This window comes from Microtus ochrogaster, chromosome 16 (assembly GCF_000317375.1).
Source record: "Microtus ochrogaster isolate Prairie Vole_2 chromosome 16, MicOch1.0, whole genome shotgun sequence".
NCBI lineage: Eukaryota > Metazoa > Chordata > Mammalia > Rodentia > Cricetidae > Microtus > Microtus ochrogaster.
Window position 1 is genome coordinate 54,995,566 of NC_022018.1, and position 11,656 is coordinate 55,007,221.

Below are 11,656 nucleotides of genomic sequence, written 5' to 3' on the forward strand. Positions count from 1 at the left end.
CCCTAGGCATGCACATAGTACACTTACACACATGCACTTAGTCACATAAAAAATTTTTTCAAAAAATACTTTAGACTTTGTATACTTCAAAGAGTCTCAGTCGCATAATAATTTTGTTAACTTTTTTATAACTCTTTTGATGTAAAATCCCTGTGATCTGGGGGACAGACAGACCATGGACAGTAATTTGCTGATTTCTGATCTAAGGAAAAGCCAATCAAATATGGGGAATTTGACTGTCAGGTGCTCTGCACCTAAACATGCCAGGAATAATGCTCTGGGTAGGCAGTTAGGAAGGGACTAGTGTCCGTCTACAAAGAAAGACCATAAGCATTATTTCAGGAATTCAGGACAATCCCTTTTCTTTGTGGATTTGGGACAAAAGACAGAGAGGGCAGGTTGACTTGAAGAGGTTGACATAATGAAGAGACTTAAAATGCCATAAAAAAACTTCAAACCTTCGCTGGAGACAGTGTTCGGGAACTAACAATAGACAAAGCAGAGAATAAACCAGATGGGCTCCTCAGACCTCAGTGAGAGGGCAGCAAACTCTAAGAGGCCCAGAAAAGGCATTTTTAGGCAGAGATGGTCTCTGGCGGACGTTCTAAACTGTCCAGCTGATCTGAGCACACAGGTCAGGCTCTGAACTGCCCTTGTCATTCCCTAGCAGACGAGAGCGGAACGGACGAAAAGGTCACACATCCATTGCTTCAGCAGTTACCTCTGTGTCATTCTGACCAAAACGCCTGACTTAAAGGAGGCTCCGATCTGCTCGCTGTTTCCACGGTTATTGCAGAAAAGGAGGAAGGTCAGCACTCTCTGCTCTTTCCTCCTGTTTCCATCTGAGACCCAGCCCGAGGATGCTGGCACCCACAGTCAGGATGTACATGCATGCATGCACACACAGGCACATATAGATGCTCACACACAGTTAATCTTCTCTGGAAATGCTTTCCAAGGCACACCAAGAGGTGTATTTTTCTGATCTCCTGGTGAATTCCAAATCCAGTCACATCAGCAGTGATTATATAAGGGGACTATGGCCTAGAGGGTGAAGATATTTGCTCCAAGAAAACCCTGATCTATGCAACAGAGAAAGACTTTCTGTACTGAAGGAATCTAAAAGCTAAAGAGACATGCTCTTTACAGAGGAAAGATCTATGGGCATTTTGTTTGCATGTGTGTCTGGGAACCACTTGGGTGCCTGGTACCTGGAGAGACCAAAAGAGGGAACTGAATTCCTGAGACTGGGGTTACAGATGTTTATGAACCACCATGTGGGTGCTGGGAATCGAACTAGGGTCCTCTGGAAGAGCAGCCAGTGCTCTTAACCACTGAGCCATCTCTCAAGCCCCAAACAAATGTTTGTTTGTTTTTTTTTTCCATTAAAAGTAACATTTTTCTCTTGGTGTGTATTCATGGTGCTGGCCTTCAGAAAGACATTTTCATGTAAGTATAAAAGTTTGAGCATTTTCCCACAAAGCCTTGTCGTCTGCTGTTTCTCCCCCTCCCCCTCCTGTTAATCCCGTTGGTCCTCTAAATTGGCCTCCATGAACAGAATATGAAAGTTCTTAGGAAAGAGCAGACGCTAGGAAAGTCTGTCTGTCATCTGCACACTTGAGTGTCAGAGATGTGGTGTCAGCATGTGCGGGGGAGGGGAGGTCCAGCCGCGGCTGCAGCCCAGGCGGTTTATACCGGATTGCCATCATTAGCAAAGGCAGAATCTCAGATCCACAGTCCTCTTCTTGAGTAGACAAGAGGTGAAATTTAAAAATTAAAATATCAAAGAAGAAGGAATTTCTCTATTGAAATCAGACAAGGGACCATTTAGGGTGAGTGGCAGAAAAAATCCCCTGTTGCTGCCAGCTCTGGTGAGCTTCAGCCAGACAGCATTCAGCAGCCAGCTGAAGCTGCACAGAAAGAACCACTAGAAACACATAGGAATCTGACTCGGCTCTTTGATGCTAAAAGCCCGACAACCAGGCCTTTGCCACACCAGGATTTTTAAATACCTTCTCTCACTCCCAAAAGAAGAACCAGATAGAACTACACAGTGAGAACAATGATCCTTTAATAGAAACTCGTAAGGAACCGAGCTCCCGTGGAAAATGTATGTGTTTGGTTAAACAGTCAAGTCCAACACTGGCTGGACCGAGACTGTTGTTGATCCCAGCTCAGCATCCTCCTGCTGCTGGGAAGGGATGGGGAGGTGGGAACCCGAAGGTCTGACTGCAGTGTGCGCTTTGTACCCTCGCCTGTGCTGCTTCCAGCAAGGATGCAAAGGGCTTTTAACATCAAAAGCCAGTTCGTTCCCAGGACTCAAAGGTAGCAGAAGACCTGCCTCTTCAGGGTCCTCCTGCTACTCTCTGCCTTTGCCTTGGCAACAGATTCTCTCGCTGAACCTGGAGCTCACCTCCCTTCTACTGAGTGAGCAGTCAGCGTGCCCCGGTGGTCTTCCTGTCTCGGCTCACCCCCACACTATCCCACACCCCATGCCAAGGATCCAGGCTTGTGCTCAGGGCTGGGATCTGAACTCCCATCTTCGTGCTTGTCCAGCAAGCGCTCTTAACTGCTGAGCCATCTCTCTAACCGAGTCCACTTTTCTCATTTTTTGGTGGCAAATGTAATAAGTATGTTAAAGCAAAAATAACATGTCTCCCAGATCAGCAGTCAGCACCACATTAGTGAGTCTGTGTAGCAGGACCTGAGACATGCTGTGGGAGGGAGATAGTGTTTGCTCAAACGAGATTTGAGAAAGGTCCAGTCTTGAGAATGTCATATTGTCATATACCACCCCGGCCCACCCCGCTTTGCTTTCAGGTTCCAAAATATTTAGGATTTGGTGTTGTAGGACTCTTTAATCCATTTTCCTAAACTTGAGCATAGGCCTTTATTCTTCCTGTAACCTCTATTAATGCCTACGGGAACACAGGCAGGAAAGTGTGCACCCCAAGGCATCAACATAAGAGCAAGTCCAGGACACCTTTAATCTTCACTGTTCAAAACCACTTTGAAACTAAGAGATAGAGATATTAAAGAGACGAAGCCTTTGTATTTTGCAACTGACAATATCCTAATCGACTTGAAACCTGTAACAAATCAATGTGATGAGAGTGTCTGCCTTCAATCTACATAAAGCATCCCCACGCAGAGTTACAGCGGCTCATGTGCATCAGAACACTTAGAAATACAAAATATGGGCAGGGGAGATGGCTCATAGCTTAAGAGTGCATACTGCCCTTGCAAAAGACCAGTTCGGTAGCCAGCACCCCACCTCGAGCAGCACAAACACCTGTTAGCTCCAGCTGTAGAAAACCCTACACCCATGGCCTCTGCAGGCATCTGCACCCTGATGCACATACCCAGAGCAGCTCACAAACACCCGTTAGCTCCAGCTGTAGGAACCCCTGCCCAGTGCTTCTCACATCTCAGCTGATAGAAACCAGTTCATGGGGAGTAAAACTGAGCAAATTTCACATTTTCATACTGTACTGGCTGGTTTTCGGTCAGCTTGACACAAGCTAGAGTCATCAAAGAGGAAGGAGCCTCAGTTGAGGAAATGCCTCCATGATTTCTACCTGTAAGGCATTTTCTCAATTAGTGATCAATGGGGGAGAACCCAGACCTTGGTGGGTGGTGTCATCCCTGGGCGGGTGGTCCTGGGTTCTATAAGAAAACAGACTGAACAAGCCAAGAGAAGCAAGAAATAAGCATCCCTCCATGGCCTCTGCATCAGCGTCTGCCCCAAGTTCCTGCCCTGTTTGAGTTTCTACTCTGACTTCCTTCAATGATGAACCGTAATGCTGAAGTGTAAGCCAAATAAACCCTTTCCTCCCCAACTTGCTTTTTAGTCATGGTGTTTTGTTGCAGCAATCGAAACCCTAATGAAGACACACACCTTACCATAAATTCCTCTGCTTTTTAAGACAAACTCAGTCTTAAGAGCAAAAGGCAAAAGGCATAGCTTTTGCTATCACAACCTGCAGTTTGGCTCCTGGAACTCTGACTAGGGGCAGGAAGGGCAGGAAGAAAGGACACACACACAATAGCTGAGATCAGGAGGTGACGTGGGCTGTGATGGAGGGCGCCTACCAGGCAACCCAGAACCTCAGGTGTTCATTCGGTACAGCATGGAGGGGGGCTGACTGTTCTAGGTAGGGGGTCTCCACTGATGAGCACTCTGAGGCTCCAGACACCCTGCAGGAGGAAGCTGCAGTTGCCAGTCTTGGCACACACCGACTGCTCATACCCAGATCCATCCCTTGCCATCCCTCTTGAGCCTGGCCCGTATGGCTTTGCCAATTTCTCACGAATAAAAGGCTGGTCTTTGTCATATACATTCTCTCAGGGCTTCCTCCACATCCTACAAACTCAAGTGCAAAGGAGAAAGGCAAAGAACATTTAATAATTTACATGGCGGTCAATTTAGCACATTGACTCATTTATGTCTGGATAATCTTGGGTGTGGGGAAAATTCTTCCATTATGGAGGCTTATCCCTACATTTCCAAGTGGATAAAGTGGAAGAATTAAAAATCCCAACTAAAATTAAAATCCCAGTTAAAACTCACGTTGTGGAATAATCTGTAGTATTTAAAGGATGGTGTAGCCCCCTTCCTAGTTAGGAGGCTGGAAGTCTGAGCCAGGGCACAGTAAGGTCACACTTCCTAGGAAGGCTTCCTGGGTGTTGGTGGCTCTGGAAATTGTCAGCGTCCCTTGTCTTATAGATACATCACTGTACTCTGCCTTCTCTGTTTGTACATAGACACTGTCCCTTGGATTTAGTGATCATTCGTCCAATAGGACTTCACTTTGACTAATTGCATCTATAGAGGCACACACCCTGTTCTATGTGAACATGCATTTGGGAATTACTATTCAAACCAACGTATGATGGTTTAGAAGAATGTTATATAAACACGGGAAGAAATATTTATAGAGTATTGTTGAATAAAAGTCGTGGTTAGGGAGCCTCTGGTTTGGGGTCAGACCTTAAACACCGTGGAAAATTGAAAAAGTATTCTCCCAAATATTGCCAACGACCATGGTAGATAGGCCCAGGGTAACTTCATTGCTCCACGAAGTTTGTATATTTTCCAAATCTCTGACGAGGAGTATTGCTCGGGTGGGAAAATCTGACAAATTGTGCACCAAGGCCTGTATTTGCACCACAGAGTCCTAAACCTAAGTTTGCCAACTGCAGGTTTAAAATGAAGGAACAGCCTTGAGTGCCCTAACTTCGATCTGATTGGTTAAAAAATGGTTGTCGAGAGTTTGCCGAGTTCAGACTCCAGTTTTAATATGTCACTTAAGACAATGACTATTTCCAAGCTGAATACTCCTTAATATGCACATTGCTTTCTGTTATCTTCCAGATTTCAGGTAATTGATGTGCATGGGTCTGAGTTCACTGTAGCCGTGTTCTTGTTCTTAGGCTTTAGGCTGCCAGGAAGACCAGTGGTAGAAGCACAGGCTGTCGGCGTGAGGCTCTGGGTTCAACCCCAGTGCAAACACATAAACAGTTAAAAATCATACTTCCCACCAATGCTCTGACAGACCTGGAAGGTTTTGCAAACCATGAAGGTCATGATGAGATCTCTGAATGGAGCGGTGGCTAGGACTCTCGTTGTCATTTTCTAGACAAGGAATCGTTCCCGCCGGCCTCACGGAGAATGAGTTGTGGAGGGCGAAGTACGTGTATGATTCAGCTTTCCATCCTGACACGGGCGAGAAGATGATCCTGATAGGAAGGATGTCGGCCCAGGTCCCAATGAACATGACCATCACCGGCTGCATGATGACGTTCTACAGGTGAGTCACAGGAGTGCGGGAGGAATCATCGGAAGAACGTTTTAATATACATTTTGCTGAAGTAAGTGTCACCGTGATTATGCTAACAAGGATGATGGGTTCATGCCACAGTGTGTCAAAACATGTTGCTCCCCATAAATATTTCCAGTAAGAGGAGTTAAGTAAATGGAGGGCTGGCAAGATGGCTCAATGAGTAAAGGCACTTCCCGCCACGCCTGAACACACGGTTCGCTTCCTGAGAAGCGCTTCATGGATAGAGAGCCCAGTTATTGCAGGGCATCCTCTGACCACCATGTGCACACACACACATATGAAATAAATAAAAATTTAATTACAAATTAACTAGAACGTATAACAGCTGAAAATAAGGTGGAGGCGGTTTGGAGTGGCTCGCCTGCAACCACGGCTCCTGGGAGGCCGAGAGGAGTGTGAGGCCAGCCTGGCTGTACAGCTGACACCTGTCTCAATCGAACAGGAACAGTGAAAGCAGGCAGTAAAATGATGTGTGTTGCTTTAACATTGAGAAAGATATCATTCATCTTTAGTTCACTCCGAGTAGATGTTGCCACTCTATTAAGCAGCATCTGGCGTGATTCGTGAAACTCAACACGAATAGCTGGGCATGGAGGGCTCATGCCTGGACTCCTAGCGTGTGGGATACTAAGACACGTGGAGATCATGAGTTTGAGGTTATTTTGAGCAGCCAAAAAACAAAACAAATAATAATAAATAGATAAACCATAAAAGTGTGTTTTGCCTCTAATGTTGATAAAACGGGGCCACAGAGGTGGCTCAGCAGTTAAGAGCACTCACTGGCTATGCTTGCAGAGGACCCCAGTTCAGTTCCCAGCACCGTGCGGCAGCTCACAACTGTCTGTGATTCCAGTTCCAGGGCATCTGGCACCTTGTGGCAGGCACTGAACACACACAGTGCACACACATATATGCAGGTAATACACTCATACACATAAGATAAAAATAAATACAAAGTTTTTAAGGATAATAAATAATATATTTATTTAAAAAGAAGTTGACGCTTTTCCTAAGTCTTAGACCCTAGAGAAAATAAGACAGGAAAAAGGGAGTCTAGAACAAATTCCTCCACTCCCTCTCTCTGTAGACTCAGATGCATTTGGGTGTTGGAATAGACCCAGCATAAGAAAGGCCAAGCCCGCTTTGCTCTAAATTGTTTTGTTTTATTTGCCCAAGAGAGGGAAATTTCTCAATGTACTCTGTACTAGGGTTTTTTATAAGTTTATTTCTTCTTGAAAACTGTCCTGGCTAGTTTGTTTTTTGTTTTTGTTTTTTTGTTTTGTTTTGTTTGTTTTTTATTTTCCCAACTTGACACAAGCTACAGTCATTTGGGAAGGGAGACTTTCAATTGAGAAAAATCCCATCATCAAACTGGCCTATCGGCAAGACTGACTGTCAAACATTTTGTTGATTAATGATTAATATGGGAGGGACCAGCTCATTGTGCCTGGTGCCCTGGACTGATGGTTCTAGGTTCTATAAGAAAGCAGGCTGAGCAAGCCAGGAGGAGCTAGGTCATAAGCAGCACTCCCTCATGGCCTCTGCATCAGTCAGGTTCCTGCCCTGACTTCCTCTGATGATCAACAGTGATGTGGAAGTGAAGCCAAGCTGATTTTAATCATGACGTCCATGACAGCAATAAAAACCCAAAGCCTGTGAGCTTGGTGATAAGGAAACTGGTTATCAAAGTAGACGATCTGTGTCTTCCTCCCTGCCAGGTCCCCTTCCTTGCTGGTGTTTGGTGTTTAACTGACTGTACTGAAGAGGGCTCACTGGTGCTAGAGGGGTTGTGACAGTGTACTCTGTTTTAGGACCACACCGGCTGTGCTTTTCTGGCAGTGGATAAACCAGTCCTTCAATGCCGTTGTCAACTACACCAACAGAAGCGGAGATGCTCCCCTCACTGTAAAGTAAGGCTGTGGGGCCAACCCGCCCTCCCTTAGCCTGTGCTCCTTAAGTAGCCATGCATTTAGATACTAATTTGCTCTGTGCAGTCTCTCCTCCTCCCTCTGTATCCGGATACCTTCCTGCTTTTGTCTTTCCTTTTCTGATGTCATCTGTGCTATTATTAGTAGGATGGTGCTGTCTCTTATATCCCGAGCTCTGGGGTCCTGCAGAATGCCTACCAAGCACCCCGCAGGCCTGACCTCTATTCAGGGCTGCTGATCCTCAGGGCTGCATGAGTCAACGCAGGAGAGGCTTTGCAGTGGTGTAGCCTTTATAGATGCTCAACTTCAAAAGCGGGTCATTGCTGGAGTCCTAAGAAAGCAAATTTATGAATTTGTCTCCTGTTTTAGAGTATGTGTGTATGTGTATGTATATGTGTATATGTATGAGTGTACATGTGTGTGTGTGTGTGTTGCCACGTTGAAATTAGCTAAAACTATAGATATAATTTCACAACACTTGAAACAAGTCATTTTCCAGTTTATATTTGAAAATTGCCTTTGACACCAGTATTCTGCTATCATCAAATGGAGCAAAGGATGCTGACACCAGCCACCCAGTGGTGTTTCTCACAGTTAGAATGGCTCGGGCTCAGCTGCCCTTTAGGGGTAAACTTGGGCTGTTTTTACACAGTGAAAACACCGTCTAAGATGGTCCTGCTGCACTTGGCTTTCTACGTTTAATATTAGGAGCGATAGTTTTGAATTGTGCGAATGTGCCCCAGACACTTAGCCCAGACTGTTTTCTCTGACCAAAGCTTTCCACACACTTGCAGCTCCCCTCCTTCCTCATCTGCATGGGTGCTTCACTTCACATCTGTCTGCTTGGAGTTGGAGCCCGTTTTCAGGGATGTGTTGGCCTTCTCTCTGGATTCCCACGCTGATGGAGTGACCCCAGACATTGTTCTGCAGACTCCCCACTGCTGATCGTACACTCCTGTCTCCTCGGTTTCTTCCCTGGTGTACACCCATCATTTACACAGTGTCTTTATTCTTTCCAGTGAGCTGGGGACAGCTTATGTTTCTGCAACAACCGGTGCTGTAGCGACGGCCCTGGGACTCAATGCCTTAACCAAGGTACTTTAGTTTTCTTTCCATGGCGGAGCATCTTAACTGTTCTCACCTGTCGCTCTGGGCGCCTCTGTAATTTCTCAGAAGAGTTACAACCACTTGGCTTTCTTGTAGCCATCCTCAGCTGCATGTGTTAATTGTATCTTCTAGTGGATTTGGGGAAGGATGGTAACTAGTAGCAGCAACAAAGACTGGTATGTTCCTGGCTCTACGCATTAAGTTCTAACCCCTCTCTCTAAAAGATTCCTCCTGAGACTGTCAGAGGGGTACCTTGAAGAGGTAGAAGCGCTGGCTCTGAAATCAAAGTTCTGGGACTTGGGGATGTGCTTCCAGCCACATGAACTAAGCCATCAAAGTATCTTAGATAGCTTTGTCATCTCCGTATGTCCTTCCAGAGATGCAGAAGCACCTCTCAGCAACACGTTTGAGGCCCCTTGGCCTGGCTCTATGCAGCCAGGGCTGCGGTATTTTTAGGAAAATGTGAGAGTTTCCATTTAGCCATCCAGGAAAAGTGAGATGATGTTTCTGGAATTATCTTTTCTACAGCGCGTCTCACCACTGATAGGACGTTTTGTCCCCTTTGCTGCTGTCGCTGCTGCTAACTGCATTAATATCCCGCTAATGAGGCAAAGGTAAGAAGAGTGCATGCGCTGGGCAGGGACTTGCGCTTGATCGGGGAGTTTCTTGTGTAGATGGAGTCTGAGATTTGTTTCAGAATACTCTGGGGTAGGGTGGTAAGGGCAAGCCCATTGGGTTCCTACTTATTGAAGTGGGCTGAAGAAAACCTAGAGGCTTAGGATGCATGGTCTTCCTACTTCAAAGATGAGTCTCTAGCCTGCACCCTCTGCCCAGAAAAAAAATCTGTAAGACTGAAACCAAAGATGGAAAAAGCCAAGAGTTTCTTGGTTTTCCCTTGGAATTTTTCTTAAGGGGCATAAGGTAATTTTAATCTTTATCTATAAAAATATTGTTTTAGAACTGACAGAAATTAAAGGAGAAGAAAGAATAAGTATTTTGATGATAACAAAAGAACAAGGCAGTAGCAGGAATTGGGCTCCCAGCCTTAGGAATCCTGTGTAACTAATGAATATCCAACAGGGCTGTGTTGCAATGACTGTCAATACGTGAGATACCTAATAACACTATGTACTGTATCTATTTCTGATTTTGAAGGTTGTTCAGATTTGTACATGAGCATAGAAATTAACCTCACCTTTGAGCTAACATATCCACCCCTCAAATCATATTACTGGAAAAGTACATCCTTCTGAAAAAAAAGAGTACAGTTATTTTCCCTTTGCATCTATCCCAGGAGGCTTGAACCTGTTCATGGTATTTAAAAATAGATATATCAGTGCCAAAATTGACACTTGAGTGGGAAACTGGATGAAGGAGGCACTTGATCTTTCTCAACAGAGTCCTCCTTCAGGATGCTGCCTGCAGTTTCTGTGAACCCCTCTGCGTGTGTTCTGCCCTTCAGGGAACTCAAAGTCGGTATTCCTGTCACGGATGAAAACGGCACCCGCTTGGGAGAATCGACCAATGCTGCAAAACAAGCCATCACGCAGGTGGTCATCTCCAGGATCCTCATGGCGGCCCCTGGCATGGGTGAGTGAGCCTGGAGGTCCTGCTTTGTAGTTCATGCCAAACCTTTACGTATCAGTAAACAGAAATGGTCAACAGCATTCCTCTTTGTGAAAACTACCTTCTGCTGGTGGAGTCTGCAACTGAACAAGTAAATAATACACAGTACAAGTAGGGGGGGGGCGTCCCTTACCCAAAGCTTGGGGCTTTCAGAAGTGCCCCAGGTTTAGGATTTGTTTGAATTTTAGAAATTTACAAATATATATAAAATGAGCTACCTCTCAGGAACCCAAAGTTAAATTTGAAGTTTATTAATGATTCATATACATCTTGTACACGTGACCTAAAAATAGTTTCATGCATTATTGCTAATGGTTTCATGCATGCACCAGGTGGTGTGCATCCTGACTCACGTGTGTGAGTTGAAAGAGGTGACATCAGTTAGTTCTCAGCAAGTTTCTGATTTTGGAACATTTCAGAGCTAAGGGGTTTTTATGATTTATTTGTATTTTATATTATATGCATTGCTGATTTGACTGCATTTATGTCTAAATGAGTATGTCAAATCACTTTGAGCTAGATTACAGACAGTTCTAAACTACCGTGTGGGTGCCGGGAATTGAACCCCAGGTCCCCTGGAAGAGCAGCTAGTGCTCTTAACTGTTGAGCCATCTCTCAAGCCCCCAGAACTGAGGGCTTTTTTGATTAGGAATGCTTACCCTGTATCTAAAATAGTGATGAGAGCTAAGGGAAGGGAAGAGTAGGGATGGGAGAAGCAGCAATGGCCAGGCAAGGGACTGGGATGGAACATACTGAGCAGGCATGAATCTGAGGTAGAGTGGGCATCAGCAGAGGGGCAGGAGCTTGCCTTTTTGTGGGAGGCATCTGCAAAGGAGGAAAAGGAGAAAGGATTTTAACGGGCCCCAGAGACTGGAGTCAGCTACTTGGGCATTACAAGCTCTGACTTTATTCTGAGGGATAGAGCACCACACACAGTTTTGAATAATTGGTAATTATTCCAGTAATTCCAATAATTGGTAATTATGTGATATGGGTGTTATGTGAGACTAGATTAAAGGGGTGCAGCCGTGGTGAGTAGAGACAGCTCAGGAGGCTGCCTCAGCACCACAGGCAGCAAACCATGGCTAGTTGGACCACAGTGATGTAGTGGAGTGATAAGACTGAGTAGAGTAGGCTGTGAGCTGAGTGGAG

At 45.3% G+C, this 11,656-nt stretch overlaps 1 protein-coding gene across 2 annotated transcripts in view; it reads left to right on the forward strand.

Moving 5' to 3' along the window:
• Positions 1-11,656, forward strand: part of Sfxn1 (sideroflexin 1) — a 38,017-nt gene that overhangs the window by 15,503 nt on the left and 10,858 nt on the right. For both annotated transcript variants that reach the window (XM_005355191.3, XM_013349187.2), the window contains exons 3-7: positions 5,640-5,810; positions 7,655-7,753; positions 8,791-8,866; positions 9,407-9,492; positions 10,341-10,468. In XM_005355191.3, coding sequence (XP_005355248.1) covers positions 5,640-5,810; positions 7,655-7,753; positions 8,791-8,866; positions 9,407-9,492; positions 10,341-10,468 — 560 coding nt within the window. The remainder of the gene's footprint in view (positions 1-5,639; positions 5,811-7,654; positions 7,754-8,790; positions 8,867-9,406; positions 9,493-10,340; positions 10,469-11,656) is intronic.